The sequence below is a fragment of the Cherax quadricarinatus genome, chromosome 66, assembly GCF_038502225.1.
Source record: "Cherax quadricarinatus isolate ZL_2023a chromosome 66, ASM3850222v1, whole genome shotgun sequence".
Lineage (NCBI taxonomy): Eukaryota > Metazoa > Arthropoda > Malacostraca > Decapoda > Parastacidae > Cherax > Cherax quadricarinatus.
In genome coordinates this window covers 1297311-1317041 of record NC_091357.1, presented here as the reverse complement: position 1 = coordinate 1317041, position 19731 = coordinate 1297311, and the positions used below count along the sequence as shown (strand labels likewise).

Sequence of the window (19731 nt, the reverse complement as noted above, 5' to 3'; positions counted from 1 at the left end):
TACTCACTATCCTGAGATTAGCATGTTATATATACTATCCTGAGATTAGCATGTTATATATACTATCCTGAGATTAGCATGTTATATATACTTACTATTCCGAGACTAGCACGTTATGTATCCTTACTATCCTGAGACTTGCCTGTTATATATACTTACTATCCTGAGACTAGCATGTTATATATATATTCATTATCATGAGATTAGCACGTTATATATACTTAATATCTTGAGACTAGAATGTTATATATACTCACTATCCTGAGTTCAGCAGGTTATATATACCATCCTGAGATTAGTATGTTATATATGCTATCCTGACACTAGCATGTTATATATACTTTTCTGAGACTAGCATGTTATATATACTTACTATCCTGAGATTAGCATGTTATATATACTTACTATCCTGGGATTAGCATGTTATATATGCTCACTATCATGAGACTAGCATGTTCTATATACTTACTATCAGGAGACTATCATGTTATATATACTATCATGAGAGTAGCATGTTATAAATACTTATTATCATGAGACTTGCATGTTATATATACTTACTATCCTGAGATTAGCATGTTATATATACTTACTATCCTGGGATTTGCATGTTATATATACTTACTATCCTGGGATTAGCATGTTATATGTACTCACTATCATGAGACTAGCATGTTCTATATACTTACTATCATGAGACTATCATGTTATATATACTATCATGAGAGTAGCATGTTATAAACACTTATTATCATGAGACTTGCATGTTATACATACTATCCTGAGATTAGCATGTTATATATACTTACTATCCTGGGATTAGCATGTTATATATACTCACTATCATGAGACTAGCATGTTCTATATACTTACTATCATGAGACTATCATGTTATATATACTATCATGAGAGTAGCATGTTATAAATACTCACTATCATGAGACTAGCATGTTCTATATACTTACTATCATGAGACTAGCATGTTAAATATACTCACTATCATGAGACTAGCATGTTCTATATACTTACTATCATGAGACTAGCATGTTATATATACTCACTATTATGAGATTAGCATGTTATATATACTTACTATAAAGAGTCTAGCATGTTATATATACTATCCCGAGACTAGCAAGATATGTATACTTACTATCATGAGACTAGCATGTTATATATACTTACTATCATGAGACTAGCATATTATATATACTTACTATCATGAGACTAGCTTGTTATATATACTTACTATCATGAGACTAGCATGTTATATATATTTACTATCATGAGGCTAGCATGTTCCTCAGCTACTTCGCCCATCTCATATAGCCTGTCGATTCTGCTCTTTGCTTCTCTAAGTAATTTTCATATTACGATTATGTCTCCGTTGGTCTCTAATCTCATATTGTTGTTGAGTTGAGTTCAATTATTATCTCCTGCTATACGGCTTCAATCAACGTTAGTTTTATCAATAAACCCAAACTATGATTTTTTGCAACGGTAAAAGCACTGCAAAATATGCTTAAAGAAAATTAATAAGAAGTTCAAAGTCTCTAAGAAGCTAATCTAAATAAACATAATCAAACACATGATTTTTTTTATAATTCTCTCCAGAGTCAACTTCATTATATTAACCATCACATGCTATGTTCTGCCAAACAGAAGAAATTGCCTTAAAGTTTTCGAGACCCAGGTATATACTTATGACTAAAAACAGGTACAAATGTTAGCTACTTACTGTCACAGCATACACAATATTCTCCTGAACAAGTGTAGTCTTTCAAGGGATAAGAGCATAACTTAGCATCTATGCAAATTCCAGGACACTTGTTTGAATCATAACAAACAGCCTCACGATGTGAGCAGCATATGCAGCCGGTGTTACCACAACCTCCCTCCACCACACGCTCGTTATTGATGCATGTGTCTCGGCACACTCCATTACCACCATCGCAGAAAGGATGAGCATTACATTCTGTTGAATAACACATTTATATTATTTCTTGCTTACTTTTTCTCCAGTACACGTTGTTGAGAAACCTATTTTTAACACCCTAGCATCTATAGTTTAACATGACTCACATCCACTAGTGAGCCCTGCTCGCCGGTGAACCAAACAGCTATACCTCACTTTAATTATGGAGAAGCAACTGGCCTCTGACCATTTGCTTCTTCATTAGGCTAAGAGACTTGTTTGCTTATCTTGCACCTAGGGTGATAAGCTGATTAATTCAACCACCTCTCCACTTCGTTTACTTCCCCCCCTCCCCCACTAATGCTAATGTCTCTTCATTCGATTGAAGAAGCCTTCTGAGTAGACTATATGTTCCAGCAATAAAGATTGCCAAATGTTGCTCATATGTCTTGTTCACAGACTACATGCTGACGTTGGATCCAAGTTGCGCGTTGCCCAAACTCGTAAACACGAGCATCAAAGTTGGATTCAAGTTGTGTGCTGCCCACTCTAGTACGCACGAACAACACAGCTGGATCTGAGCTGTGTACTGCTACAGCCATTGCAAATGCCCACACCAGTGAAAAATGCTTAGACACATTATAGAACAAGCATTTATAGGGACCGTCAAACTATTACAATTCTTGTATAAATGTGCATGTATCGAAGAATGGTTATTTTGTTTATATTATGCCAAATGACTGAAAATGTTCAAGATTTCTCAATACAAGCTTAAAGCTTTAAAGGTTTAAGGCCTAAATATGTTCCAGCCTTCCCAAAATGTGGAACACAATATTTATTAGTTATGTTATATAATTCTTAATGATTTTAAAGACCGCAAACCTACCAGTCAATACGATATTTCTCACTGATACTAAAAGCACACTTTTGCAACAAGATTTATTGTGAACTGGAAAGTGGCAGAAGCAGCTCAATGTAGATAAATGCAAAGTCTTAAAGTTTGGGAATGTAAATAACCCTGGTACTTATAAACTCAATAATACAGAGCTTGCCATACAGAATGTGATAAGAGCCTCGGAGTTAGGGTAAGCAGCAGCCTGAAACCAAATAAACAGTGCCTGAGCTTGAGTAAGAATGCTTACAGATTACTGGGATTTATATCAAAAAGTATAAGCAATAGGAGTCGAGAGGTTATACAACAGCTCTACACATCATTAGTAAAGCCTCACTTAGATTATGCTGTTCAGTTCAGGCCTCAATTGGAGAACATACGAAGTAGAAAGATTAATACGCTGCATAGGAAATCTTTCATACGAAGATAGACTGAGAGCCTTTAACCTACATTCTCTTGCGAGAGATACATGGTTGAAGTGGAAGATGGTCATCAATAGAGAAGAAATAAATAAGGTTCTAAAAATGTTTCTCCAAGAAATGGTTTTAAATTAGATATGTTGAGGTTTAGAAAGAATGTAGGAAAGCACTGGTTTAGAAATAGAGTAGTAGAGTGTAACAATCTGCCTTGTTGGCTCAGTGAAATTAAAAACTTGGGAAGCTTCAAATACTGGTTGGGTAAATACATTAGGGAAAATAGTTGGATTTGAATAAGACCTGCACAACATGAGTTAGCAGGGCTATGCAAAGTTATTCTTCGGTAGCCTTGAGAATTATAGGCTTGAACATCAGATGATATGTCAATTATAGCTGATATTTTCAATTATAACTGATGTTATAAAAGCCATCTTGATAAGCCTAATTTGATTAATGATTCTCAGCATGGATTTATGAGGGACCGTTCCTGCCTAGCTAGTTTACTGATATTCTTCAGCTAATCTTGAAAAAGAATTCGACATTATTTATTTGGATTTTAGCAAAGCTTTTGTTAGAGTACCCCACAAAATACTGTCAAAGAAAGTGGCAACTCTTGGTACTAAGGAAAAAGTCCTGTCATGGGTCGAGTATTGGCTGACCAACAGGAAGCAGAAAGTGTTCATAAATGGGGTGAAATCTGAGTGGGTATCAGTTACAAGTGGAGTTCCACAGAGATCAATTTTAATCCCGTTACTCACGAAATTGTAAAAACAGGATTGCAAACAAACCAAGGTACAGGTTCAAACCCATGGCAAGTAAGTCGTAAAACTCCAGGCCAGTGCGTAAGCCAGGTCAGGTACTGCCAAAAAATAAAAGTACAACCAATCGAGACCATAGTCAAGACTGTAACCACTTATTTTAGCAAGTTACTATGACTTTGTGGCCTACGAAGTGAATACATCATTGCGCACAGTGAAGCCACGACCATCATAGTGCACAGTGAAGCCACGACCTTCTCCCCACAACCATCATAGCGCACAGTGAAGCCACGACCTTCTCCCCACGACCATCATTGCGCACAGTGAAGCCACGACCTTCACCCCACGTCCATCATTGCGCACAGTGAAGCCACGACCTTCACCCCACAACCATCATAGCGCACAGTGAAGCCACGACCTTCTCCCCACGACCATCATTGCGCACAGTGAAGCCACGACCATCATAGCGCACAGTGAAGTCACGACCTTCGCCCCACGTCCATCATTGCGCACAGTGAAGCCACGACCTTCTCAACCCACGACCATCATAGCGCACAGTGAAGTCACGACCTTCACCCCACGACCACCATTCCTCATTTTAGGTACATATTACTGTTAATCGGGTCTTTTTTCACCTTGATTTCTTTATAATCATGAATGATATCTTTCTTTAAATATTTTAGAATGTTATGACATTACGATTTCTTCTAAAATTGTAGTTTAATGCTATCGTATTTTTTTTAGATATCTGATGATGACCAAAGAGATAGTCGCAGTGTTATAAATATGGTGCTCTTCATATAATCGCAGATTCCATAATTCATGCAACATGTGTCTCTTTACAGCGAGTAATAGACTGTTGTTATTAGAACTTAGAGGAAGTATTGTGTACTATAACAACAAGAAACTAAAGCAAGTATTATATCGTCCTAAGGAAAGAACATAAGAAAGAAGGAACACTGCAGCTGGCCTACTGGCCCATGTTCATACAACTAAACTTTGAAATCAGCAGATAATCACATGTCTCTACTCACTTAAGTTTTTGCATCAAGTATCTGTGAGAGTTTACTCAAATTAAGTAAAATTGAAATTTTATTATGAAAAAAAATGGATAAATTAAATGACGGGAGACGATTTATGACTGAGAAAGCGTGGCAACAAACATGAAATATTACAAGATGTTCCTAATCGTTTTTTTTTGTTTTCCTATTAAACGTGAATGCATTTAGAACAATTATATAACATGGTTATAACTATATGACCATAATTTTTGAAGGGGTAGACCGGTAAGCCAGTAAAAGGCTTCTGTCAGATGACCAAAACCTCCAACGGCTGGTCAGCATCCAAGATCAGCCTATCCTATTATTAATTATAATGCAATCTATAATCTTTCAAATTAGATCGATCTCAATAATTTGTCATGTTAGAGGCAAACCACAAACATGGTTGGAAAACATCGTCCTAATGATAATTACTTTCTAGCATGAGTAATTAAGCATTGATTATTTAATGTAACTTTCAAAATTTATTTTTACCTGATTGCCCAATAAATTTGTCTTTTTCAAATATTATAGTTTTTTCGCGAAATGGATGATATTTGAGTTTCCATAAATTAATCATTCCCAAACATGCTGTACTAATGGGTTTTAATATTTTGGAAAAAAATTGCATTTAAATTTATTTCATATGCCATAAAAGGAAAAATGACTTACTGTCACAGCAAATACAATCATTTCCTGAGCAAGAGAAGGCATTTAGAGGATTAAGGCACTTCCTGGAGTCAATGCAAATTCCAGGGCACTTAGAAGAGTCTTTACAAGTGGCTTCACGAAGAGTGCAACATTTACATCCAGCGCCAGCGCAGCCTCCTTCCATCTCCCGCTCTTCGCTGTGACACCATTCTCTACATTTGCCGTAACCATCATCACAAAAATGTTGCTCGTAGCACCCTGTAGAATGCCAAATGAAAGACATTAGTAAAATATCGTGCATATTTACATGATATAGAGAATAAGCCATTTTTTTAATTAACACATCGGCCGATTCCCACCAAGGCAGGGTGGCCTAAAAAAGGAAAACTTTTATCATCATTCACTCTATCACTGCTTTGCCAGAGGGGTGCTTTACACTACCGTTATAAAGCTGCAACATTGACACCCCTCCTTTTATTTATATACAGATTAATATTTATCCTAGACTTTATTCTTTTAAGCTCCATCTACCAATGTTATGAATATAAGAGGATTGTCTTCCGGAGAAGGTAATAAATGTTATGTTAAATACCCTTTATGGAGTGCAATAGTAGTAGGAGAAGTTAAAGTTGTAGAGGAATAAGTGTAAGGACAAGAAAAAGGAGCACTGCATTTTTGGTTCTATCCCTTGTGGGCCAATAGCTCTCCTGCGGCGTTTCTTTTTCATGTTCTTAAACTTACTCCACTGAATATTCTGTTTCTCTCTCCCTAACACAAACAAATGCGTAATGCTCATGGAGCAGGAAGAATGACCTAGTGGTGACCAGTGAAGAGGCGGGAACAGGAGCTGTGAATCGACCCCTGTAACCACAACTAGCTGAGCATGCACACACACACACACACACACACACACACACACACACCAATATGTAAGGGACACTACAATAGAGAGAGGAGAGGATGAACCAGCAAGACTGGACTTAGTATTCACCTTGAGTAGTGCAGATATTGAGGACATCACATATGAAAGACCCCTTGGTGCCAGCGATCATATGGTTTTAAGCTTCGAATACACAGTAGAGCTACAAGTGGAGGGGGAAGCGGGAAGGCCAGGACGAATGAAGCCAAACTACAAGAACGGGGACTACACGGGAATGAGGAACTTCCTGAACGGGGTTCAGTGGGACAGAGAACTGGCAGGGAAGCCAGTTAATGAGATGATGGAATATGTAGCAACAATGTGCAAGGAGGCTAAGGAGAGGTTTGTACCAAAGGGTAACAGGATTAATGAAAAAGCCAGGATGAGCCCATGGTTCACCCAAAGGTGCAGGGAGGCAAAAACCAAGTGTGCTAGGGAATGGAAGAAATATAGAAGGCAAAGGACCCAGGGGAATAAGGAGAGCAGTCGTAGAGCCAGAAATGAATATGCACAGATAAGAAGGGAGGCCCAACGACAATATGAAAACGACATAGCAGCGAAAGCCAAATCTGACCCGAAACTGTTATACAGCCATATCAGGAAGAAAACAACAGTCAAGGACCAGGTAATCAGGCTAAGGAAGGAAGGAGGAGAGACAACAAGAAATGACCGTGAAGTATGTGAGGAACTCAACAAGAGATTCAAAGAAGTGTTCACAGAGGAGACAGAAGGGGCTCCAGAAAGACGGAGAAGTGGGGCACACCACCAAGTGCTTGACACAGTGCACACAACCGAGGAGGAAGTGAAGAGGCTTCTGAGTGAGCTAGATACCTCAAAGGCAATGGGGCAGGATAACATTTCTCCATGGGTCTTGAGAGAGGGAGCTGAGGCGCTATGTGTACCCCTAACAACAATATTCAATACATCTATTCAAACAGGAAGATTGCCTGAGGCGTGGAAGACAGCAAATATAGTCCCAATCTTTAAAAAAAGGAGACAGACATGAAGCACTAAACTACAGACCAGTGTCACTGACATGTATAGTATGCAAAGCCATGGAGAAGATTATCAGGAGAAGAGTGGTGGAACACCAAGAAAGGAATGATCTCATCAACAGCAGCCAACATGGTTTCAGGGATGGGAAATCCTGTGTCACAAACCTACTGGAGTTCTTTGACATGGCAACAGCAGTAAGACAAGAGAGAGGCGTGTGGGTGGATTGCATTTTCTTGGACTGCAAGAAGGCGTTTAACACAGTTCCACACAAGAGATTAGTGCAAAAACTGGAGGACCAAGCAGGGATAACAGGGAAGGCACTACAGTGGATCATGGAATACTTGTCAGGAAGACAGCAGCGAGTCATTGTACGTGGCGAGGCGTCAATGTGGGCACCTGTGACCAGCGGGGTCCCACAGAGGTCAGCCCTAGGACCAGTGCTGTTTCTGGTATTAGTGAACGACATGACGGAAGGAATAGACTCCGAGGTGTCCCTGTTTGCAGATGACGTGAAGTTAATGAGAAGAATTCATTCGATCAAAGACCAGGCAGAACTACAAAGGAATCTGGACAGGCTGCAAACCTGGTCCAGCAATTGGCTCCTGAAGTTCAACCCCACCAAGTGCAAAATCATGAAGACTGGGGAAGGGCAAAGAAGACTGCAGACAGAGTACAGTCTAGGGGGGCCAGAGACTACAAACCTCACTCAAGGAAAAAGATCTTGGGGCGAGTATAACACCAGGCACATCTCCTGAAGCGCACATCAACCAAATAACTGCTGCAGCATATGGGCGCCTAGCAAACCTCACAACAGCATTCCGACATCTTAATAAGGAATCGTTCAGGACCCTGTACACCTTGTACGTTAGGCCCATAATGGAGTATGCGGCACCAGTTTGGAACCCACACCTAGCCAAGCACGTAAAGAAACTAGAGAAAGTGCAAAAGTTTGCAACAAGACTAGTCCCTGAGCTAAGAGGTATGTCCTAAGAGAAGAGGTTAAGGGAAATCAACCTGACGACACTGGAGGACAGGAGAGGTAGGGGGCACATGATAACGACATACAAAATACTGAGAGGAATTGACAAGGTGGACAAAGACAGGATGTTCCAGAGATTGGACACAGCAGCAAGGGGACACAGTTGGAAGTTGAAGACACAGATGAATCACAGGGATGTTAGAAAGTATTTCTTCAGCCACAGAGTAGTCAGGAAGTGGAATAGTCTGGGAAGCGATGTAGCGGAGGCAGGATCCATACATAGCTTTAAGCAGAGGTATGATAAAGCTCATGGTTCAGGGAGAGTGACCTAGTAGCGATCAGTGAAGAGGCGGGGCCAGGAGCTCGGACTCGACACCTGCAACCTCAGCTAGGTGAGTACGACTAGGTGAGTACACACACACATACACACACACACACACACACACACACACATACACACACACACATACACACTAGTGCCTTGTAGGCATTTGTTGCCACACAGTAACAAATATAATAAGTAAAAAGCGAGTGACTAAAGACAAAAGATCAACAAGAATTAAGAGAGGATGGTTAACGAGAAACTGTGAGGTAGCATACAGCGAGTGTGAACAAGCTAGCGTGAAAAGGGATATATATATATATATATATATATATATATATATATATATATATATATATATATATATATATATATATATATATATATATATATATATATATATATATATTCGTAGTTTGGAAGTTAGGAGGAGGTGTGGGATTACCAAAACTGTTGCCCAGAGGGCTGAGGAAGGGTTGTTGAGGTGGTTCGGACATGTAGAGAGAATGGAGCGAAACAGAGTGACTTCAAGAGTGTATCAGTCTGTAGTGGAAGGAAGGCGGGGTAGGGGTCGGCCTAGGAAAGGTTGGAGGGAGGGGGTAAAGGAGGTTTTGTGTTTGAGGGGCTTGGACTTCCAGCAGGCATGCGTGAGTGTGTTTGATAGGAGCGAATGGAGACAAATGGTTTTTAATACTTGACGTGCTGTTGGAGTGTGAGCAAAGTAACGTTTATGAAGGGGTTCAGGGAAACCGGCAGGCCGGACTTGAGTCCTGGAGATGGGAAGTACAGTGCCTGCACTCTAAAGGAGGGGTGTTAATGTTGCAGTTTAAAAACTGTAGTGTAAAGCACCCTTCTGGCAAGACAGTGATGGAGTGAATGATGGTGAAAGTTTTTCATTTTCGGGCCACCCTGCCTTGGTGGGAATCGGACAGTTTGATAATAAATAATAATAATATATATATATATATATATATATATATATATATATATATATATATATATATATATATATATATATATATATATATATATATATATATATATATATATATATATATATATATATATTTGGGGGTCCACCTCTGATGTAAATTGTGGGACCATAGCCTCGGAAAAGTGGATAAAAATGCTTCAAGGATGAATATTTGGATTTCTTCCTGAAGCCATTTGAATATTCCGCTTTCCCTACCACCCCATCTTTTCATATTTTTTTTTACCAGTAGGAATATTTTATTACATAATATGGTACAAAAGATTTAAGAGATACATTGTTGATATAAAGGTGGCATATACGGTACATGTTACGTGTGCATCACCGATTATAGGATGAAAATCTCATCCAGCTCCTCAGAGCTGGGGTGTGTGGCCAAAATACAGCAGCCATTACCCCTTTGAACAGCCGCACTGAGCCGCTGGAACAGAAAACTAGCTGCCCTGGGATCCCTAGTTACCCTGATGAGTCTTTTTCCGAGCTCCTTAAGGAATTTTGATGCATTCTTTCCCCATGAGCCAAGGATCTCTGAGCCTATGGGAACAAACATATAATGATGGGCAAGTTCTCCATATTTTCTAGACTTTTGGGACTCCCTGAAGCTGGCAGCTGCCCCTCCTTCCTCCCTGGAGGAAGATAGGTATCAGCCAAGGTAGATGCACGTGTATAGTCCCACACCACCTGCTTCCTATCTGTCCAGGCTTGAAGGGTTATACGATCTGGACGCTTCTGGTTGCCATCAGATTTGCATAGCTGGGGTGGCTCCCTTATTGCTTGGCATCCGGCTGTTGTGAGGCTCCTCTTGAAAATGTTATTAACCTCATGTCTTGCAATCTTTCCCTCGGATTTACGGCACACAAAACCGTGGTACCCGAATCGGTCTGCTACTTCACTGCCACAAATACACCTGTGTTCGGCGAGAATAGGGGCGGCAAGTCGAAGGGCAACACCGATTCGGATGGTCTGTGGGTCGAGGCGTGTGCCAAGGCTGGAGTTGAGAACAGCTAACAGAAAATCCCCTGCATGAGGTGCTCTCACTGCCAGGAGGCGGGCTCTATCCTTCCCTGACACACTCTGAAGCATTGTTCAGGCTATGTTTTCCACTATTGGACCATCCCAATGTGATTGTTTATAGTTGTTGGGGGGAGCAGGTCTGGCTCCATCAATGAACTTTTGGTTCTAGACTCCAATCTTGTCCCTAAGATGTTCAGGGAGCGCAATCTGTGATGACTTGCGGACACCAATGCTTCCTAGTCTGACTGAAAGTGTAGCTTGGTTCCACTTCCCGTCTTCTAGAGTAAGGTTAAGTACTTTCATAAAAATCTGCCTCAGAAAACTGTCATATTCGTGCAGTATAGGGTTATCATATGAAGGTGCACATCTTAGGAAATATGTCAACCTGGGCAGACTCAAGTACTTTGTGAGAAGGTACAAGGCATCGTGGGTGTCCAGATTGCCTATTCGTTGTTCCATTCTCATTAACTTTTCCAATTTCTTCCTGAGAATTGTGTCAATTACATTGCTTCCCAGTGGTGCTCCTAGCAAGACACTGTTTGTGGGGGCAATGACTGCTGCTCCTGGTAGTTTTGATGTCACTGCATTTATCACTTGTTGATTGACTGAGATGATTTCACATTTGGATGGATTCAGGATGAGACCCATTTCCTGTCCCCGTGTCATTACCTGTATAAGATCATGTAGGAGGGACTCCTTTGTACCTGCTAGTGTGCCATCATCTAGGAACCAGATGTTTAGCTCGCTGGTCAGTCTGACTGTGATTTCCCTAACTGCTATACAGAAGAGATATGGTGCAAGAGGATCTCCTTGTTGGACACCCTCCGATGATGTGATTTCATGCTCTCCAAAGAGAAGCATTGATTCCTTGCTATACCCAGCTGCAACAAAAGGGAAAAGACCAGGGAAATGTTCTTGTACTGCTGCTAATACCATGTCTCTTTTCAGGAGATTGAATGTATTCTTGAAATCTAATTTTACCACTGCATTGTCCTCAGGCAGGTTGTTGATATACGCCCTTGTTGCATGAACCGCTGCTTCACTTCCTTGAGAGACCCCAAAGCCAAGCTGGTTTGGTTGAAGCATCATGGCTGCCTGTGCACGAATACTTTGGACAGCAGCTTTGGATACGAGGCGGCGTAACGTGTTGCCTACTGCAATTGGCCGAATTCCTCCATCCTTTTTTTTAAGTGCACAAAGTATTGCTCCAAAAAAGAAAGGTCTAATTTCATCAGGAATCAGACCAGCCAAGGAATTGTTGACGAACCTTGTGATCTCTGAAAGCAGTGTCTCCGCAGTTTCCCCAATAACTGGATTAACCATTTCCTTTAAATGTTGTGGCCTTATTCCAGTGTAACCCCCAGCATAGCCAGATGGGAATGACATTATTGCTTTGTAAATATCTGAGTCTTCCACAATCAATGGTTCCAAAGTGGGGACAGAGGCATTGGAACTGTTGGTGTCCCTGGTTTCCCTGGCAGGGTGCTTTCCTCTAAGTGCTTCAGCTGTGTCAGCATCCCTGGGAGCAACTGTATCTTCACTGGTAATAATTCTGATTGCCCCCACTGTGTTGCCCTCTTCAATTTTTTTGCTTACCTGGACACTGACTGTTTCACTGTCAGTGGAGTGAGTGGGGGTTCTGCCTCTCCCTTTTTTGTGTTGACGGGGAAGACAAATGAGGTTATCAGTTCTAGGAAAATCTCTTAAGGATTTAATAATCATTGAGGCTAGTCTCTTACCCCTTCTTTCCGGCACAGCTAAGCAGACATTGCCAAAAAGTACCAAGTTGTGCCATGCCTTGATGGTTGGTGGAGCAGTTAAGATAGTGGAGCAATCGTTTACTTTTTTCCCAGCTGCATGTGGACGGGCTGCTTTGGGAATATGTGTGTGTTCTGGTACCTGTTGCTTTAATTGCTTCCAAGATATTGTCTGATGAGATGAGATCTGTTGGAGTGGGTTCAGGTGCCTGAGGTGGCTCTGGATCATCACTTTCCACAGGAGGACATCCTGAACCAGGGCAATTACCATGTTTGTGGAGGAAACCATTAGAGTTGAGACAAAGAAGCTGTAAGCATGACCCTGTAAGCATGACCGATACTTGCCTCTCCTAGTATTGCCAGCCGTGCCATTTTCCTGGCTGCTTGCTTCCTCCTGGTTGGCATCCATCTGCTAGACTAGACAATAGGAGTGGAGTATGACATGCTGGGTGGGTATGGTGCGTGGAAGGTAGTGAACTTGACTGTGGTGGCCTGGTGGAGTTTGAGGGGCTGGAGAGGGGCTGGGAGGGGAAGGGGAAAACTTCCCCTGGGAACTGGGTGGGTGAGGCGCAGGTTGTTGAGTGGGGTTATCCCGGGGAGTACAGTACACATGGACTTGCACACTATATATTGTTCACACTGTCTTACAAAACACACATTATTTGTTTCCCATGTACACTATGAACAATGTGGGTATGGGCACTGCTGAACCAATGTGTTCATTCACCATCTAGATACACACCGCGCCTCTTCCACCCACCCCCGAAGAGTGGGGGAGGATGCACTGACTGGTAGCTCCCTCGTTAACATTAATCCCACATTGTTTTTCCATAACATGCGCCTCTAAATAGTCCATGCATCGACACAATCATTTCCAAGTTAACTGGAAGCACGGTGCTGGAGATAGATGTTTTTATAAGAGTTTTTCGAGATTTGTATGTACGATAATCCTGGCGGGTACTGACACAGAGCGAAGGCCTTATTCTCCCCCACCTCCACTGGCCCTCTTCCCCATTACCACCTCTCACCAACATTCACAAACTGCACAACACTTCCACAATTTACCTTGAAACGGTGCACTGAAATGTCTTCTCACTTCATTGGAATCTTCCCAAAGTATTCACAATAAGTCCTGTTCAGTCTGAACCTGGTCAGCCTCCTTGACCCGGAGTTATAATTGAAAATCCCGCAGCTAGCCCGCCACACGTCTTGCCATGCCAGCGCATGGCTTATATATATATATATATGTTGTGCCGAATAGGCAGAACTTGCTATCTTGGCTTAAATAGCAACGCTCATCTTGCCATATAGGACAAGTGAAAATTTGTGTATGCAACAATTTCGCCAAAATCATTCTGAACCTAACGAAAAAAATATAATTCACTGTGTTTGTTTAGTATTAAATTATTGTAAACAAATCTAAATTATATTTAGTTGGGTTAGGCTAAAATAAATTGCGCTTGTTATGATAAGGTTAGGTAAGTTTTCTAAGTTCCTTTTGGTGCAAAATTATAAATTTTACATCAATATTAATAAAAAAAAAGTATATATTTAAACGTATAAGAGAAAATTTTAGAAATGACTTAATTTTAAATGAGTTCTTGCTAATTGACCAGTTTTACATATTCGGCACGACATATATGTATGTGTATATATATATATATATATATATATATATAAATATATATATATATATATATATATATATATATATATATATATATATATATATATATATATATATATATATATATATATATATATTTATTTATTTATTTATAGGTAGTAGGTTGGTAGACAGCAACCGCCCAGGGAGGTACTACCGTCCTGCCAAGTGAGTGTAAAACTGAACCCTGTAATTGTTTTACACGATGGTAAGATTGCTGGTGTCTTTTTTTATCTGTCTCATACACATGCAAGATTTCAGGTATGTCTTGCTACTTCTACTTACACTTAGGTCACACTACACATGCATGTACAAGCATATATATGTATATATACACATCCCTCTGGGTTTTCTTCTATTTTCTTTCTAGTTCTTGTTCTTGTTTATTTCCTCTTACCTCCATGGGGAAGTGGAACAGAATTCTTCCTCCGTAAGCCATGCGTGTTGTAAGAGGCGACTAAAATGCCGGGAGCAAGGAGCTAGTAACCTCTTCTCCTGTATATATTACTAAATGTAAAAGGAGAAACTTTCGTTTTTCCTTTTGGGCCACCCCGCCTCGGTGGGATACGGCCGGTGTGTTGAAAGAAAGAATATATATATATATATATATATATAAATATATATATATATATATAAATATATATATATATAAATATATATATATATATATTTGTATATATATATATATATATATATATATATATATATATATATATATATATATATATATATATATATATATATATATATATATATATATATATATATGTCGTGCCGAATAGGCAAAACTTGCGATCTTGGCTTAAATAGCAACGCTCATCTTGCCATATAGGACAAGCGAAAATTTGTGTATGCAATAATTTCACCAAAATCATTCTGAACCTAACGAAAAAAATATACTTCACTGTGTTTGCTTAGTATTAAATTATTGTAAACAAATCTAAAATATATTTAGTTGGGTTAGGCTAAAATAAATTGTTCTTTTTATAATAAGGTTAGGTAAGTTTTCTAAGATTCTTTTGGAGCAAAATTAAAAATTCTTACATTAACATTAATGAAAAAAATGCATCTTTAAACGTATAAGAGAAAATTTTAGAAAGGACTTAATTTTAAATGAGTTCTTGCTAATTGACCAGTTTTACATATTCGGCACGACATATATATTTATATATATATGCAAACAATCGCAGACGGGTGATCTTAACTATGCAGAACGAGCCACGGGGAAGGGGACGAAAATCTTTAGCTCAAGTACTTTCACACTTCTCAGTGCCTTATCAGGAGCTGTGCAATGCTGGAAGGGAGCAACCAAAGCAGGGAGATCTCTCTCAGAGCTTGGCCGACTTTATGGGACTGAGAAATTACGTGGGTGGTTTAAATTGGGATTACCTGACTATGGGTCAGTTAGGTAGGGTTGAGTGCCAATATGATGTATTTCAGAGCACAGTGCTGGCACCCCAGAAACCTTTTGTTCCGAGTAGCGAAATTATATTTAACAAAAATAATCCTAAATTGATAAACAATAGATTAAAACATCTAATTGATCAAAAGAGAGGCATATATAGGCGTATCAAAAGAGGGGAAGGGCAATTAAGAAATCAAGATATTCAATTAAAGAGAGAAAAAAAATAACGAAAGCAAAAGGGATTACAAGGCTAAAGTCGCAAGGAATTCGATGACTAACCAAAAGGTTCCTTCCGGTATACAGAAGTAAGATTAGGGACAAGATTGGCCCAGTTAAGAGTAACTCTGGTCAGATCACTGACAGGGATAAGGATATGTGTGAACTTTTTTATACCTACTTCCTCTCAGTTTTTACTCAGGAAGATATTAGCGTAATTCCAGAAATAATAAATTATGTAGAACAGGACGATAATAAACTATGCACTATTAGGGTAACTAGTGACATAATCCACAGACAAATAGGGAAATTAAAAACCTAAAAAAATCCCCAGGACCTGATGAACTGTTTTTGACGGTTTTAAATGAATGTAAAGAGGAACTTAGCATACCTTCGGCTAATCTTTTCAATATATCACTAGAAACTGGCATAGTGCCTGACAAATGTAATTCCTATTCACAAGGCAGGCGACAGATCCATATCTTAAAACTATAGATCAATAAGCCTTATACCTCCATAGTTGGTAAATTTATGGAATCAGTAATTGCCGAAGCAATTCATAGCCATCTTGAAAACCATAAATTGATTAATGAATCTCAGCATGGTTTTACAAAGGGGCGTTCCTGTCTTACAAATTTACTAAATTTCTTCACTAAAGTATTTGAGGAGATAGATCATGGTACTGGATATGATATTGTGCATATGGACTTCAGTAAGGTTTTCATTAGAGTTCCACATCAGAGGCTGTTGAGAAAACTTAAGGCACAGGGAATAGGAGGAGAAATTTTTTCCTGATTAGGGGAATGGTTGACAAATAGGCAGCAGTGTTTGCATAAATGGGGAGTATGTCACGAGCGGTGTTCCACATGGGGTCAGTGTTGGGCCCAAGTTGTTCACAATTCACATAAATGACATATATGAGGTAATAAATAGCGACATAAGTAAATTTGCTGATGACACCAAAATAGGCCGTCCAATTCATTCTAATGAGGACATTAGAGCACTCCAGGATGATCTGAATAGACTGATGCAGTGGTCGGAGTAGTGGCAGATGCAGTTTAATATAGACAAATGCAAAATTCTAAATGTTGGACAGGAAAATAACCATGCCACATATAATCTAAATAATCTAGATCTTAATATTAGTGATTGCGAAAAGGCTTTAGGAATTCTAGTTAGCATAAATCTCAAACCAAGACAGCAGTGCATAAGTGTTCACAATAAAGCTTCATATCAAGAAGTATAAATAATAGTAATCCTCAGGTTGTTCTTCAACTCTATATATCGTTGGTTCGGCCTCATTTAGATTATGCTGCGCAGTTTTGGTCACCGTATTACAGAATGGATATAAATGCATTGGAAAACGTACAAAAGAGGATGACTACGTTGATCCCATGTATCAGAAATCTTCCCTATGAGGATAGACAGAGGGCCCTGAATGTGCACTCTTTAGAAAGGCATATAATTAGGGATGATATGATTTAGGTGTATAAATGGAAAACAGGAATTAATAATAGGGTTGTAAATATCATGCTAAAAATATCTAGCATTGACAGGACTTGCAGCAATGGTTTTAAGCTGGAAAAATTCAGATTCAGGAAGGATATAATAAAGCACTGGTTTGTAAATAGAGTTGTGGATGAGTGGAACACCCTGCCGAGTACCATCATAGAAGCTAAGACTTTGCGTAGTTTTAAAAATAGGTTAGATAAATTCATGAGTGGCTGTGGGTGGATTTTAGTTGGACCTGACTAGCTTGTGCTACTAGATGAGATGCCGTGCTCTTCCCTTAAGTGAATTTGACTGACCTCACTAGGTCAAGGCATTGGCTTAAGCCGGTGGGAGAACTAGACCTGCCTCACATGGGTCAGTAGGCCTGCTGCAGTGTTCCTTCTTTCTTATGTTCTCATGTTCTTAATGGTCCCATTTTCTCATCCTTTTAAATGAACCTGCTTTCTCGTGGACAGTACTCCATAATTGCTAGCGATTTCCATATCACTGGTGGTTTTTATAATCAGAGAAAGCTCTAAACCGACAAGGATCATACAGTGCTGCAGAGCAGTACGTAGTATGGAAGCTATAATCGACTAGATGGAGAGGGGATCAGAGGTGAGGGAGGAAAAGGGATGGAAGGGACGCTAAGTGCTGTCTCAAAGTTCGTATAATAAGGCATTTGCTGAAAAAAAGTAAAAATGTGCTTGGGATTCCAAGGTGGGGGTCATCTGCAAGAAAAGAAGATAAAATAAGAGTTGTGGGGCAGCGGCGTCGTTGGAGGTAAATCCTGTGAGCTCGAAATAAGGACCCAACAAGCCTCACAAAGAGGAACAGGGCATCTATCCACGATATACCCATGGGTAAGGCGTGTATGACCAGTGCGGAATTGGGAGAGCGGAGTCTCCCGAGAACGGCAACAGTGGAAGGAAGATGGCCACAAATCTAAAAGAATAGAGCGCAATTTATTACAGTGTATGCCCGACCACTGTCGCCAAAGGCAGCGGAGATGGGCAGAGATGATGGAAAATAGTTCCTTTATGGAATACTCCAATAAGAAACGGGAGATCATGCACTACTGACTGTGCAGCAGCATCTACCTGCTCATTGCCCTGCACACCAGCGTGACCAAGGACCCAGTAGAAAACAACATCTTTATTCTTTCTAGCCATGTGGCACAACCATTGTTGAATATGTTGAACTAATGGATGAGGGGAGTCGTAGTGTTTAATGGCTTGTAAAGAACTGAGGAATCTGAAATGATCATGAACGTCGAAGGAGACATAAGAAATATGAAGAAGCACTATGAAGAGGGCATACCACTCTGTAGTAAAACCACTAGGCGAGTCCCACAAGTGGCCTCGGACAACGTAATCAGGAAAAACTGCCGTGAACCGAACTCCATCAGCAGATTTAGAACTATCTGTATACACAGCAATGGCATGAGCATGTGACTGGAAGTGCTCGAGAAAAAGAGAGCAGGTATAGGTAAGAAAGCTTTGGCACACTGTAGGGGGTTGCAGACATGAATTGTCGTAACTTCCCAAAGGGGAAGGGAAAAGGCAGACGCCAAATGAGCGACAAGGATGGTAACTGAAGAGAAGATAGGAGCGAATGAATGCGAAGAGAAACGGTTGGAGTAGGCATGGGCGTCGAACAAACAGTGGGTTCCTTCTAATGTCTGAGATTAACCTGTACGTAGAAGGAACACGAAGATCATGATCGTGCACAAAATAACAAAGACAATGAGCATCACGACGATCAGCTAGGGAAGGAACATTCGCTTCTGCATAGAGGCTTTCAACAGGGGATGAATGAAAGGCACCAAAGCACAGATGGAGACTTTGGTGATGAATGGGATCTAACTTAGAGTTGCAGGAGAGGCAACAGAATAGATTTGGCCACCATAATCTAGCTAGGACAAGACTGGGGTGGAATGTAATCTGAGGAGAGTGCAACGATGTGCGAGAACCTTAAGGAGATTTAGCCGACCATGGCATGTTGTCTTTAAAGAAGAAATGTTAGGTCTCCACGTCAGCAGGCAATCAAATGCCAGAATACATGAACCGTGTAAGTACAATGGAGTATCTGGAATAGCGGACATCGAGTGATGGTAATGAATCGGGTTTTCATACTAGAAAGTTTAAAGCCATGAGAAGTGGTCTAATGGGAGACTCAGTCTATCGTAACCAGAACGGAGGCCGCTACTAGTCGACAGTCAGCATAGTCATCAACATAAAGTGACGACCAAATATACGAAGGAAGAGCGGAAGGTAGGTCATTTATAGCTATGAGGAAAAGAG

At 40.1% G+C, this 19731-nt stretch overlaps 1 protein-coding gene across 1 annotated transcript in view; it reads right to left on the bottom strand.

The window, feature by feature from the left end:
• The window catches only part of LOC138854651 (tenascin-like), a 115136-nt gene that overhangs the window by 71681 nt on the left and 23724 nt on the right, over nt 1–19731 (bottom strand). Inside the window, exons 5-6 of the mRNA XM_070099000.1 lie at nt 5694–5930; nt 1739–1975 (exon numbers count right to left, since the gene is read on the bottom strand). Of these exons, the coding sequence (XP_069955101.1) occupies nt 1739–1975; nt 5694–5930 (474 nt within the window). The remainder of the gene's footprint in view (nt 1–1738; nt 1976–5693; nt 5931–19731) is intronic.